The sequence below is a fragment of the Moschus berezovskii genome, chromosome 10 (assembly GCF_049115385.1).
Source record: "Moschus berezovskii isolate FMDL1 chromosome 10, NW_MosBer_1.0, whole genome shotgun sequence".
In the NCBI taxonomy this organism is placed as follows: Eukaryota; Metazoa; Chordata; class Mammalia; order Artiodactyla; family Moschidae; genus Moschus; species Moschus berezovskii.
Genome location: NC_142469.1, coordinates 95,964,767 through 95,980,372, shown reverse-complemented (window position 1 = coordinate 95,980,372; position 15,606 = coordinate 95,964,767). Strand labels below are relative to the sequence as shown.

At 39.5% G+C, this 15,606-nt stretch overlaps 1 protein-coding gene across 5 annotated transcripts in view; it reads right to left on the bottom strand.

The window, feature by feature from the left end:
• ESR1 (estrogen receptor 1) overlaps window positions 1-15,606 on the bottom strand; it is a 404,881-nt gene that overhangs the window by 202,150 nt on the left and 187,125 nt on the right. For all 5 annotated transcript variants that reach the window (XM_055433434.2, XM_055433435.2, XM_055433432.2 and 2 more), the window contains one exon: window positions 7,219-7,335. In XM_055433434.2, the coding sequence (XP_055289409.2) occupies window positions 7,219-7,335 (117 nt within the window). The remainder of the gene's footprint in view (window positions 1-7,218; window positions 7,336-15,606) is intronic.

The window sequence follows — 15,606 nt, the reverse complement described above, 5'->3', positions numbered from 1 at the left end:
GCGCAGACTCCCGCGCCCCTCACTAGCAGGCGGGGGCTGGGCAGGGAGGCGCCGGCAGCAGCGCTCAGAGGGAGAGCCAGCGGCGGCGGCGCTTAGAGGGAGAGCAGGCGCCCGCGCGTAGAGGGAGAGCCGGCGCCCGCGCTTGGAGGGAGAGCCGGCGCCCGCGCGTAGAGGGAGAGCCGGCGCCCGCGCTTGGAGGGAGAGCCGGCGCCCGCGCTTGGAGGGAGAACCGGGCTTGGGCGCCCCAGCCCCCGCCGACGCGGGCGGGGAGGGCAGCCAGCGCCGGGGCGGGGGCAGCCGCGGCCCCAGAGAGGCTTCCCGTACCAAGCTGCAGGCAAGCTTCCTTGCTGGCCAGGACTTCTTGGGTTCGGGCCGGTCGATATCCACCTGAGAAACTGCACCGATTGTACTCCCAGAAAACCGAGCGGCGGGGACCGGGAAGGCGATAAGTCGCAGCGACTACGCTCGCCAAACGCCTGGTCACCTGAGCTGCTAGGACCGGGGATGGCACAAAACGCAGGCCCAGCCAAGTCTGCCTTTGTCGAGTACCCGAGGACCTGAACCTGAGCCAATCAGACCTGGGAAGTGCATGCAACCCAGCGCCAGCCGCGGACAGCTTGCAGCAGAGCAAACTAAAGCCTAAGCAGCATAAACAGGGAAAGCACACACGCCTCGAGCGGGAGCATTCCCAGTGTAGCCGAGACACCGCGAGCACTCCCCACAGACGCCAGGGGTATTTGTTAGTTGTTCCTCCCTCCCTACAGCGGGACTGAATAGGAGAGCCTGGGGGAAAAAAAAAAAAAAAAGTGTCCACCCCCGCATCCTGGAGTCAGGACGGTAATTAGACACTGAGGAGACCAGAAAACAGAAGAGGGAGAAGCCTTGAGCCTCCTGCAAGAATAAGACTGAAAACCAGAGGCAGAGGCTTAAGGCCAAATCCTGAGAACACCAGAGATCTCCGGTTCCAGAGAACATTAATTGATAGGTACTCATCAAAGGCCTCCATACATACACTGAAACCAGGCACCACCCAAGGGTCAACAAGTTTCAGTGAAAGACATACTACGCAAGCTATCCAGCAACACAGGAGAATAGCACTGAACTTCAATATACAGGCTGCCCAAAGCCACCCCAAACCCACGGACATCTCAAACTCATTATTGGACACTTCCTTGCACTCCAGAGAGAAGAAATCCAGTTCCACCCACCAGAACATCTACTCAAGCTTCCCTAACCAGGGAACCTTGACAAGTCACCCATCCAACCCCACACATAACGAGGCAACTACATAATAAAGAGAACTCCACAGACTGTCAGAAGACAGAAAGGCCACCCGAACACAGCAATATAAGCAAGATGAAGAGGCAGAGAAATACCCAACAAGTAAAGGAACAGGATAAATGCCCACCAACACAAACAAAAGAGGAAGATATAGGGAACCTACCCGATAAAGAATTTCGAATTTTAATTGTGAAAATGATTCAAAATCTGGAAAGCAAAATGGAGTTACAGATAAATAAACTGGAGAAAAGGATGGAGAAGATGGAAGAAATGTTCAATAAAGAATTAGAGGAAATAAAAAAGAGTCAATATACAATGAATAATACAATAGACGAGATCAAAAACACTCTCGAGGGCACAAACAGTAGAATAACGGAGGCAGAAGACAGGATAAGCGAGCTAGAAGATAGAATTGTAGAAATAAATGAAACAGAGACGGAAAAAGAAAAACGAATTAAAAGAAATGAGCACAATATTAGAGGCATATGGGACAATATTAAACGCCCCAACATTCGAATCATAGGAGTCCCAGAAGAAGAAGACAAAAAGAAAGACCATGAGAGAATACTCGAGGAGATAATAGTTGAAAATTTCCCTAAAATGGGGAAGGAAATAATCACCCAAGTCCAAGAAACACAGAGAGTCCCTAACAGGATAAACCCAAGGCGAAATACCCCAAGGCACATATTAATCAAATTAACAAAGATCAAACACAAAGAAAAAATATTACAAGCAGCAAGGGAAAAACAACAAATAACACACAAGGGGATCCCCATAAGGATAACAGCTGATCTTTCAGCAGAAACTCTTCAGGCCAGGAGGGAATGGCAAGACATATTTAAAGTGATGAAAGAAAATAACCTACAGCCCAGATTACTATACCCAGCAAGGATCTCATTCAAATGTGAAGGAGAAATCAAAAGCTTTACAGACAAGCAAAAGCTGAGAGAATTCAGCATCACCAAACCAGCTCTCCAACAAATACTAAAGGAGCTTCTCTAGACTGGAAACACAGAAAGGGTATATAAACTTGAACCCAAACAATAATGAAAATGGCAACAGGATCATACTTATCAATAATCACCTTAAACGTAAATGGGTTGAATGCCCCAACCAAAAGACAAAGGCTGGTTGAATGGATACAAAAACAAGACCCCCTTATATGTTGTCTACAAGAGACCCACCTCAAATCGAGGGACACATACAGACTGAAAGTGAAGGGCTGGAAAAAGATATTCCATGCAAATAGAGACCAAAAGAAAGCAGGAGTAGCAATACTCATATCAGATAAAATTGATTTTAAAACAAAGGCTGTGAAAAGAGACAAAGAAGGAAACTACATAATGATCAAAGGATCAATCCAAGATGAAGATATAACAATTCTAAATATTTATGCACCCAACATTGGAGCACCGCAATATGTAAAACAATTACTAACAATTATGAAAGGGGAAATTAACAATAACACAATAATAGTGGGAGACTTTAATACCCCACTTACATCTATGGATAGATCAACTAAACAGAAAATTAACAAAGAAACACAAACTTTAAATGATACAATAGACCAGTTAGACCTAATAGATATGTATAGGACATTTCACCCCAAAACAATGAACTTCACCTTTTTCTCAAGCGCACACGGAACCTTTTCCAGGATAGATCACATCCTGGGCCATAAATCCAGCCTTGGTAAATTCAAAAAAATTGAAATCATTCCAAGCATCTTTTCTGACCACAATGCAATAAGACTAGATCTCAATTACGGGAGAAAAACTATTAAAAATGCCAACATATGGAGGCTGAACAACACGCTGCTGAATAATGAACAAATCATAGAAGAAATCAAAAGAGAAATCAAAATATGCATAGAAATGAATGAAAATGAAAACACAACAACCCAAAACCTCTGGGACACTGTAAAAGCAGTGCTAAGGGGGAAGTTCATAGCAATACAGGCACACCTCAAGAAACAAGAAAAAAGTCAACTAAATAACCTAACTCTACATCTAAAGAAACTAGAAAAGGAAGAAATGGAGAACCCCAGGGTTAGCAGAAGGAAAGAAATCATAAAAATTAGGGCAGAGATAAATGCAAAAGAAACAAAAGAGACCACAGCAAAAATCAACAAAGCCAAAAGCTGGTTCTTTGAGAAGGTAAATAAAATTGACAAACCACTAGCCAGACTTATCAAGAAAGAAAGGGAGAAGAACCAAATCAATAAAATTAGAAATGAAAAGAGAGAAATCACAACTGACAACACAGAAATACAAAGGATTATTAGAGAATACTATCAGCAATTATATGGCAATAAAATGAATAACTTGGAAGAAATGGACAAATTCCTAGAAAAGTACACCTTGCCAAAACTGAACCAGGAAGAAATAGAAAATCTGAACAGACCCATCACAAGCACGGAAATAGAGGAAGTAATCGGAAAGCTTCCAGCAAACAAAAGCCCAGGTCCAGACGGCTTCACAGCTGAATTCTACCAAAAATTTAGTGAAGAGCTAACACCTATTCTACTCAAACTCTTTCAGAAAATTGCTGAGGAAGGAAAACTTCCAAACTCATTCTATGAGGCCACTATCACCCTAATCCCAAAACCTGGTAAAGATCCCACAAAAAAAGAAAACTACAGGCCAATATCACTGATGAACATAGATGCAAAAATCCTTAACAAAATTCTAGCAATCAGAATCCAACAACATATTAAAAAGATCATACATCATGACCAAGTGGGCTTTATCCCAGGAATGCAAGGATTCTTCAATATCTGCAAATCAATCAACGTAATACACCACATTAACAAACTGAAAAATAAAAATCATATGATTATCTCAATAGATGCAGAGAAAGCCTTTGACAAAATACAACATCCATTTATGATAAAAACTCTCCAGAAAGTGGGAATAGAAAGGACATATCTCAACATAATAAAAGCTATATACGACAAACCCATAGCAAACATTATCCTCAATGGTGAAAAACTGAAAGCATTTCCCCTAAAGTCAGGAACAAGACAAGGGTGCCCACTCTCACCACTACTATTCAACATAGTTCTGGAAGTTTTGGCTACAGCAATCAGAGCAGAAAAAGACATAAAAGGAATACAAATTGGAAAAGAAGAAGTAAAACTTTCACTGTTCGCTGATGACATGATCCTCTACACAGAAAACCCTAAAGACTCTACCAGAAAACTACTAGAGCTAATCAATGAATACAGTAAAGTTGCAGGATATAAAATCAACACACAGAAATCCCTTGCATTCCTATACACTAATAATGAGAAAATAGAAAGAGACATTAAAGAAACTATTCCATTCACTGTTGCAACGAAAAGAATTAAATACTTAGGAATATATCTACCTAAGGAAACAAAAGACTTGTACATAGAAAACTACAAAACACTAGTGAAAGTAATCAAAGAGGACACTAATAGATGGAGAAATATACCGTGTTCGTGGATTGGAAGAATAAATATTGTGAAAATGAGTATACTACCCAAAGTAATTTATACATTCAATGCAATCCCTATCAAGCTACCAACGATATTTTTCACAGAATTAGAACAAATAATCTCACAGTTTGTATGGAAATACAAAAAACCTCGAATAGCCAAAGCAATCTTGAAGAAGAAAAATGGAACTGGAGGAATTAACCTGCCAGACTTCAGGCTCTACTACAAAGCCACAGTCATCAAGACAGTATGGTACTGGCATAAAGACAGAAATATAGATCAATGGAACAAAATAGAAAGCCCAGAGATAAACCCACGCACCTATGGACACCTTATCTTTGACAAAGGAGGCAAGAATATAAAATGGACAAAAGACAGTCTCTTTAACAAGTGGTGCTGGGAAAACTGGTCAGCCACTTGTAAAAGAATGAAATTAGAACACTTCCTAACACCAAACACAAAAATAAACTCAAAATGGATTAGAGAGCTAAATGTAAGGCCAGATACTATAAAACTCCTAGAGGAGAACGTAGGCAAAACACTCTCTGACATAAATCACAGCAGGATCCTCCAAGACCCACCTCCCAGAATATTGGAAATAAAAGCAAAAATAAACAAATGGGACCTAATTAAAATCAAAAGCTTCTGCACAGCAAAAGAAACTCTAAGCAAGGTGAAAAGACAGCCTTCAGAATGGGAGAAAATAATAGCAAATGAAGCAACTGATAAAGGATTAATCTCCAAAATATACAAGCAGCTCCTGCAGCTCAATTCCAGAAAACTAAGTGACCCAATCAAAAAATGGGCCAAAGAACTAAACAGACATTTCTCCAAAGAAGACATTAAGATGGCTAACAAACACATGAAAAAATGCTCAACGTCCCTCATAATCAGAGAAATGCAAATCAAAACCACAATGAGATACCATTTCACACCAGTCAGAATGGCTGCTATCCAAAAGTCTACATGCAATAAATGCTGGAGAGGGTGTGGAGAGAAAGGAACCCTCTTACACTGTTGGTGGGAATGCAAACTAGTACAGCCACTTTGGAGAACAGTGTGGAGATTCCTCAAAAAACTGGAAATAGAACTGTCATATGATCCAGCAATTGCACTCCTGGGCATACACACCGAGGAAACCAGAATTGAAAGAGACACATGTACGCCAATGTTCATTGCAGCACTGTTTATAATAGCCAGGGCATGGAAGCAACCTAGATGTCCATCTGCAGATGAATGGATAAGAAAGCTTTGGTACATATACACAATGGAGTATTTTTCAGCCATCAAGAAAAATGCATTTGAATCAGTTTTAATGAGGTGGATGAAATTGGAGCCAATTATACAGAGTGAAGTAAGCCAGAAAGAAAAACATCAATATAGTATACTGACGCATATATATGGAATTTAGAAAGATGGAAACCTGAAACCTGTGTACGAGACTGCAAAAGAGACATAGACATATAGAACAGTCTTTGGGACTCTGTGGGAGAGGGTGAAGGTGGGATGATTGGGGAGAATGGCATTGTAGCATGTATATTAGCATATGTGACCAGTCCAGGTTCGACGCATGATGCAGGATGCCTGGGGCTGGTGCACGGGAATGACATGGGGGGAGGATATGGGGAGGAGGGAGGTGGGAGGGGGGTTCGGGAGGGAGAGCACATGTACACCCGGGGCGGATTCATGTCAATGTATCGCAAAACCAACCAATATATTAATGAAAGGTAATTTGCCTCCAATAAAATAAATTAAAATTAAAAAATAATAATAATAATCATTTGTATAACAGGAATTTTTGTATACTGTAATGCATGGTGATTCATAATAATTCAGGAACATAATAGTCATAAGAAAAAATAATGATATTTGATATTTTCATATTATAATAAAGATCGGTAAGTTAAAAAAAAAAAAAAAAGAAAGCTGCCTGTCTATTGAAATTCAAATTTCCTAAGGAATATGAAGGGATTGAAAGATTATAAATTAGCTCTTTCAGTTTAGTTCAGTTCAGTTGCTCAGTCGTGTCCGACTCTCCGCGACCCCATGAATCACAGCACGCCAGGCCTCCCTGTTAGTTTTTAGATATACAAGTCTCAACGAAGTGAAGGTGTCTTCCCAGATATTATGATCTAGCATTAGCGATATAAAACAGCAACTGAAAAGTATTTCTAGAATAACTCATTGAGCAGTTTTCCTTTCCTTCCACCACCACCTCCCACAAAACTTTGATTTTAAACATTATTTACATTAAAAATATGAAACACAAAATGGCATGCTCAAATTTCTAACTTTTTTAAGAAAATGTGTTATAAAATACTTTCATTGCAAAGAAAAATAAGAGTAGGAAAAAAATTAACTAGAAGAGAAATCACTCCACTCCCACAGTTACCAGAATGGAAACAGCCAGCAGTGGGTGATGGACAAGGACATCATGGCAGGTGGGAGGGTGGGTGCCCTGGGTCCAAGGTACCTACCCCCTTTCATCATGCCCACTTCATAGCACTTGCGTAGCCGGCAGGCCTGACAGCTCTTCCTCCTGTTTTTATCAATTGTGCACTGGTTGGTGGCCGGACACATGTAGTCATTATGTCCTATGAAAAGCAAGAGGACAGAATTAGTATTATTTCAGGAAATTCAGCTGGTCTGAATCTATAGGGAATCTACAGGAAAGATGTCTAGAGGAGGTTTTCCATCATCACTTACTTGACTTTTCCATGTTGCTACCTCAACCCACTGTCCTTTTTGTGTCCTTCTTGAAGTGTTACAAGAGAAAAAAAAAAAAACTCTCCTAGACTGAATTTCTACCTCTCCCACTTGCTTTGAGAGTTCTATGCAAAAATTCACTTTGGTTCACATAGCCTGTATTTGGGGGCATAATGTTTTATATATATTCACAAAGTTAAGCTTTCTTAGTAGATAAACAACAGTTTGTTTGGTTGGTTTTTTTGACTCAGACCACTTATCAAAATTGTTGTCCCAATAAAGTCGTTGGAACTTCAGACAGTTTTGAAATGCTCTTTCTTAAAATATAATTTAAAGACTCTTTAAGCAGCTATCCAAATGCAGCACAAAACACCTAAATTTAAATCAGGGATGGCAGACTGGGGCAGTGGCCAAGTTCATCCTTTAATAAATTTGTCCATCACTTACTAGCTGAAGGACACTGAATAGGTTAGTTAACATCCCTAAATCACACTTCCCCACTCTAACCTAGAAAACACAACGGCACCCACTATATAACACCATATACATTATAACGTAAGAAACATATTATGGGAACACATGTCACAGTTAATTTTTAGCCCAGTGCCCTGGGTCTAGCAAACACTGAATGAATATTTAGTTGTTATTGCTGTTGTTCAGTGCTGTTATTTCACTCTAAATCCTCTTTCTTTTCTCTCGTTTTCTGAATCTCTCTCACTCAAAGGCTTCTTTCTCTTTGGCTTTTATCACATCAGGCAGGTCTGTCCCACAGAAATGTTCCCCCTTAACCCACAACACTCTCCAACTTCTATCAGATATCCTCCCCTCCTTCTAAGCTCAGCTCCTCACCGATGTCTACACCAGAGTTCTTCTTCCTCCTTTTTCTCCTGCCTGCCTCAATCACATCAATCTTTCCACTTTTGTTGCTCCACAAACGTCGCTTCCTAGAAACCATCCACGACTTCAGTGGCTGAGTTCAACAGCCACTTTCAGCCCACTTCATGCTTGACCCATCAGAAGCATCTGACAGTCCCTCCTTCCTCTTGAAACATGCTTTCCCCTCAGCTTTTGTAACACAAAATGCTCCCAGCACTCTCTTTACCTCCCAGGCTGGGGCTTCCAAGACTTTGTAGATTTGCCTCCCTCCATCCAACAATAATCCAGAGATGCCTGGGGCTCAACATCCAGCCCTTTTCTCTTCCTGTGACCCTGAATTCTCCCACCAGAAAATTCTGCCCCACAACTACGGCTTTCATCGCCACTAAATGTGGATGATTCACAGACTTAAAACTGCCACCCCAGTCCTCTTCTCTGAGTTTTGGGGAAAGATATCCAACTGGCCACATGAAGTTCCTGCTCTAAGATTTAGAAGTCACCTCCATTCCTCTACCCATCAAAAGAAGTCTGGTTGATACTGTGCAGAATATTAAATTTTACAAATCAAAAAGTATCATTAGCATAGTTTTATAAAGAAGCCCTTTTATATAAGCCTAAATTCTTATTCCTCTGTGGAAAACAACCTGAATTTAGACTAAAAAGATGATATGTACAGTTTCAAAATGTTTTCCCTTCACAAAAAAGGTAAGTGTATATGTGACCTTCTAATTCAGATTCTCTAAGTTTTTATTTTCTCATTTACTAAGGGCAAGCCAGAACATGTAGTGAACTACAGACCTCTTTGTTCTTTATTTAAGGGTCAGTCCAATTAGAGTAGGGTGGAGTGGGAAACTGACAAGAAATACTGGTCTCATAAAACTTGATTCTCTATCTTTAGACATACATTATAAAAGCCATTGTATAAACAAGCTTCAGATTAAGTTAACATGTGCATTCCTCTCTCGCATAATATGAAACAACAAACTAGTCAACAGAGTTGAAACTTTGTAACTTCAGTAAAAGACCACACACTGCCTCAAATACCCACGCATAGTCATTATCTTTAGAATCTTCCCTATTAACAGGGACAAATTGAAGAAACAATAGATCTAGAAATAAAATTTACCTGGGCAGATGTAAATGCTAAGTAAAAGTTTAAAACAGTGAAACTCTAACATTCTTCTGACACGTCAAATTCAACTCTTAAAAACAAGTTTATATTAAGCCTCAGAAGAAAACAGTCAACAATCATTTGAATAAAAAAAATTACTTCGATTCAGTTTCTCTCCGAAAAGCCAGATGTTTTGCAAGCCAGATGGGAGAACTGAATTGGGTTAGAAGTCACTTGGTTAAATCTTATGTTTGGATTGGCCAGCCATCATACGCGCATATCTTTATAAAACCAAAATGAAGTTCTTGAACTAACATGTTTAATAGACAAAACACACTGGATTTGTACAATCAAATTCACCCCTTAACAAGAATTAAAATAGAGGCACAACAGAATCATGGTTGTAATGCCAACCTTTTGTGACAAAGCTGGGTTTTCTCCTGCCTAAACTACATTAAAATTTAGACTTGACAAATTGGCAACAAGAAACAACTAATAATTATGTCTTTGATCTATACATTTAAAACAAAATTTTCTTAACCAAACACCATTAACCACTGTTTGTCAGTCTTAAACTTACATCAGAAAAAGAAAAACAAAAATTTTTGTTCCCTAATGAGTATAATTTGGTCAAGGTGTGTTCTTAAAGCAACCGATTTAAGTTTCTTTAAGAAGAAACTTCTGTTTAAAGGTTACTATTCGAGCCTGTGAAATAATTCAAGAGAAAAATCTTACGGAAACCGAGTTCATTTAATACTCACACCAACTATATTGATGAAACATACAGTGTCTTTGCTAAAGAGACTGAAGAACTCTGTGTACCTATGACCAAATCAGCCCAAAAATTCCTCTTGCACAGAATATGAAGTACAAGAGGACAAATCCATGATGTAAGCTGCAGGATTTAAGTCATGACCAGAAAACTTTAAATTACATATCAACTCTTATTTTATGATTTTTTTAAATAAATGAGCTCAATAAGATATACACAGTACTCTGGGGGGAGGGGGGAATGCATTAAAATCAAGACGACTCTGATGAGGTCAGGCAAAAAGTCAAGTATGGAAGGTAGTGAAAGGTAAGGAATAAGCACTTAACATTCTTTATCTCACATATAAGCATTTATCTAATTATTCATATTTTTAAGGCATGAAAATGAATTCTCAAATTAAAGATAATCTCCAGTCTTTAAGCAACCACAAATCCAAAAAAGGCCCAAATATAGCTAATCCTATTTAAAAGCCTCATTGGAAGGTTCCAACAAAATAGTATTTCATTTTCAAAGTCCTGTTCTTTCATATCTGATTAATCCATAAATTTAGCTAACATCTATAAAGCTTAGATAGCTTTAGAGTCTTTTCATTAAAGGCTTTCACTGACTATCTGCATAAAATTAACTAGCACTTATTAAAATCTGAAGTATCCAAGAGCCATACACAAATTAAGGTGCCAAATAAGGTGGCAAAATCAGTATTTCTTTCTCCTTCTAAGAATCAACATGTACTTATACAGTTTCAAATTTGATAGGAATCACATAATGTTATACATGCACGGCCCAAAGGAAGCCTCTAACTTTTCACTTTATCAGTGAAAGATGGTATTTTTCTTGAGGTGTTCAAGTACAGAAAACATGTCAAAATACAGTTTTGAGATTTAGCACTGGGAAAATAAGAGTTTGACCATGAATTTTCAAAGCACTGAATATAAACAAGCAACCACTTCGACCTGAGAGGGGGCCTCCAGGTACCGCCCCTCCTCAGTTTGTTCATTTCACACTCATGCATGAGATCGTCCGATGAAACAGCCTAGTGGCTAAGAAAACTGACCCATCTGGGTACTGACTGGGCTCCCCTGGTGGCTCCGACAGTAAAGAATGCGCCTGCAAGCAGGAGACTGGTGCTGACTACGATGCACCAGGCACTGTGTTAGTTCATTTAATTCCCCAGCAACTCTATGAGGAAGGGATTATATTAATCTCCGTTTTACAGACGCAAAACTAAGATAAACATTATCAAGTCTGTTCAAAACCACACAGCAAGCAAGCAGCACAGACAGGTTTTGAAGCAAAGAATCCCTTATGCCAGAGATTGAACTCATGCATACATGGGGAGCTCAACATCCCCAAAGGACAAGATCTTCACTGGGGAACTGTAGATCTACTTCCAAAGGCAGTAATGATCAGATGCTCTGCAGCTGGTGGAGCACCGTGTGTTCTCCTTCTTAGGAAGCTCGTGCATGAGAAAGTGAAAAGTGAGGAATTAACAGAACCAATGTTACTGTCTTCTATTTAATATATCTGCAAGAAAAATACTGTGCAAGGCCAAACCAATACTGAATTCTTTTGGCAATAACATTTGACTTAGATGACTGGGAGGAAATGAATGGTCCAACTCTCCTGGACATGAGAATACAGAGGAAGAGAAATCTAACTGTCCCTTACACTCCAAGGAAAATACGGACTTCCTGTATTATCCCCATCTACTCCAACCCTGACTCAGGACTGAACCTTGATCTCTGCTTAGCAGTCTCCTGCACACTCATTTGCTGTGACCAAAGGAAAGAAGTGTTACAAGAGTTGCTGGGTAGCAGGGAGAATCAGTCCAAATACGGATGTTGTTGGGATCTACCAGCAAAGGGAAAAAGAAGACTGGCAGGCAATCTGTTGTCAAAATGAGAGTTCAAAAGAGTATTTAATGAAAACGCGGGTGTATGATTTTCATTAAGAAATGAAGAATTTAAAACTATTCGAAGTTATACCAAGGGAAAAAAATCATACCAAAATATGCACTAATCATCTCTGAGTAGTAAAGTAGATGAAGCAGAGAGAAATGTGAAGAGGTTTGAAATAGCTTTGCAAATTCTTAGGGCTAAAGAAGAGGAGGAAGAAGTCAAAGATACTCGTGGTTTGTGCCAGTGGGTCTTGAAATCTATTCTTTTAAGTAGAAAGAGGATCTGATTTTGGAGGCGGGTGGGAAAAAGACTGTTATGTTAAACACACTGTATTTAAGATTTCAGTAGCATACCAGTAAACAACTACCAAGCAAGCCATTATAAATGTAGTACTGAAGCTTGGGAGGCAAGTCAAAAGGAAGCTGGAAGTTATGTGATCCAGAAATTCTACTTTCCGGTATGTGCCCAAAAGAAGTAAAAGCAGACTCAAAGAGGTATTTGTGCACCTATGTTCACAGAAGCATGATTCACTACAACTGATGAGCGGGAACAATCCAGAAGTCCACTAATAGACAAATGTATAAACAAAATGTGGTGTATACAGCAGTCCTCCCACCATTCACAGAGGATAAGTTCCAAGAACCCCAGCGGGTGCCTGAACCACAGATAGTATGTACATCATGCTTTCTTTTTTATTTTTTTTCGCATATTTTAAAATCTATGATAAAATTTAATTTATAAATTAGGCCCAGTAAGAGAATATCCAAATTGCTAGCACCTATACCCTTGCTCTTTGGTACCATTATTAGGTTCAATAAGAGTTACCCGAATACAAATACCACAGTACCCCAACAGTCAACCTGATATACCAGATGACTACTGAGTGACTAACAGTGGGATACACTAGATAAAGGGAAGATTCACATCACTGAGCAGGACAAAGCTGGACAGCAAAAGAGTTCATCTCATTACTCATAACTACATTCAACTTAAAACTTATGAATTGTTTATTTCTGGAACTTTCTGTTTAATATTTCCAGACCAAGATTAACCACAGAGGTATCTGAAACCAAGGAAAGTAAAATTGCAGATAAGGAGGGACTACGTTAGTAAAGTCATGCTCAAAATTCTCCAAGCCAGGCTTCAGCAATATGTGAACCGTGAACTTCCAGATGTTCAAGCAGGTTTCAGAAAAGGCAGAGGAACCAGAGATCAAATTGCCAACATCCGCTGGATCATGGAGAAAGCAAGAGAGTTCCAGAAAAACATCTATTTCTGCTTCACTGACTATGCCAAAGCCTTTGACTGTGTGGATCACAATAAGCTGTGGAACATTCTGAAAGAGATGGGAATCCCAGACCACCTGACCTGCCTCTTGAGAAACCTGTATGCAGGTCAGGAAGCAACAGTCAGAACTGGACATGGAACAACAGACTGGTTCCAAATAGGAAAAGGAGTACGTCAAGGTTGTATATTGTCACCCTGCTTATTTAACTTATATGCAGAGTACATCATGAGGAACGCTGGGCTGCAAGAAGCCCAAGCTGGAATCAAGATTGCCGGGAGAAATATCAATAATCTCAGATATGCAGATGACACCACCCTTACGGCAGAAAGTGAAGAGGAACTCAAAAGCCTCTTGATGAAAGTGAAAGAGGAGAGTGAAAAGGTTGGCTTGAAGCTCAACATTCAGAAAACAAAGATCATGGCATCTGGTCTCATCACTTCATGGGAAATAGATGGGGAAACAGTGGAAACAGTGTCAGACTTCATTTTTTTGAGCTAAAAAATCACTGCGGATGCTGATTGCAGCCAGGAAATTAAAAGACGCTTACTCCTTGGGAGGAAAGTTATGACCAACCTAGATAGTATATTAAAAAGCAGAGACATTACTTTGCCAACAAAGGTCTGTCTAGTCAAGGCTATGGTTTTTCCAGTGGTCATGTATGGATGTGAGAGTTGGACTGTGAAGAAAGCTGATCGCTGAAGAATTGATGCTTTTGAACTGTGGTGCTGGAGCAGACCATTGAGAGTCCCTTGGACTGCAAGGAGATCCAACCAGTCCATTCTATCCTGGGTGTTCATTGGAAGGACTGATGCTAAAGCTGAAACTGCAATACTTTGGCCACCTCATGCGACGAGTTGACTCACTGGAAAAGACTCTGATGCTGGGAAGGATTGGGGGCGGGAGGAGAAGGGGACGACAGAGAATGAGATGGCTGGATAGCATCACGGACTCGATGGACATGAGTTTGCGTGAACTCCGGGAGTTGGTGATGGACAGGGAGGCCTGGCGTCACAAAAAGTTGGACACGACTGAGCGACTGAACTGAGCTATACATAGAATGGAGTTATATTCAAGCTTAAAAAGGAAGACTTTTTAATTTTTATTTTATACTGGAATATAGTTGATTTACAGTGTTGTGTTAGTTTGTGGTGTATAGCAAAGTTATTTAGGTATACATATATAAAATTCTATTCCTTTTCAGATTCTTTTTCCATATTACAGAGAATTAAGTAGAGTTCCCTGTGCTATACAGCAGGTCCTTGCCGATTCTCAATTTTACATATAATAGTGATACATGTTAATCCCAACCTCTTAATCTATCCCTGCCTCCAGCCTTTCCCCTTTACTAACCGTAAATATGTTTTCTAAGTCTATAAGTCTGTTTCCATTTTGTAAACACATTCATCTGTATCATTTTTTTTTAAGATTTTGCATATAAGCACTATCATATATTTGTCTTTCTCTATCTGACTTACTTCACTTAGTATAATAATCCCTAGGTCCATCCATGTTGCTGCAAATGGCATTATTTCTTTTTATTTCATGGCCAAGTAATAATTCATTGTTTATATGTACATCTTTTTTACCCAATCATCTGTTGGACATTTAGGTTGCTCCCATGTCCTGGCTATTGTAAATAGTGCTGCAATGAACATGGAAGTGTATGTCTCTTTATGATTTTCTCTGGATATATGCCCAGGATTGGGATTGCTAGATCATATTGCAACTCTATTTTTAGTTTTATAAGAAACCTCCATATTGTTTTCCATAGTGGCTGCACGAATTTGCATTTCTACCAACAATGTAGGAGGGTTTCTTTTTCTCCACACCCTCTCCAGCATTTATTGTTTGCAGATTTTTGACGATGGCCATTCTGACAGGTGTCAGGTGATACCTCATTATAGTTTTGATTTGCATTTCTATAATTAACAATGTTGAGCATCTTTCCATGTACTTTTTGGCCATCTGTATGTTTTCTATGGAGAAAAGTCTATTTAGATCTTCTCCCCATTTTTTTTTTTTTTGCTTGGGTTTTTTGTTCTTTTTGATATTGAGCTGCATGAGCTATTTGTGTATTCTGGAAATTAATCCCTTGTCAGTTGCATCATTTGCATATATTTTCTCCCATTCTATGTGTTGTCTTTCCATTTTGTTTATGTTTTCCCTTGTTGCACAAAAGCTTTTAAGTTTAACTAGGTCCAATTTTTTGTTTTT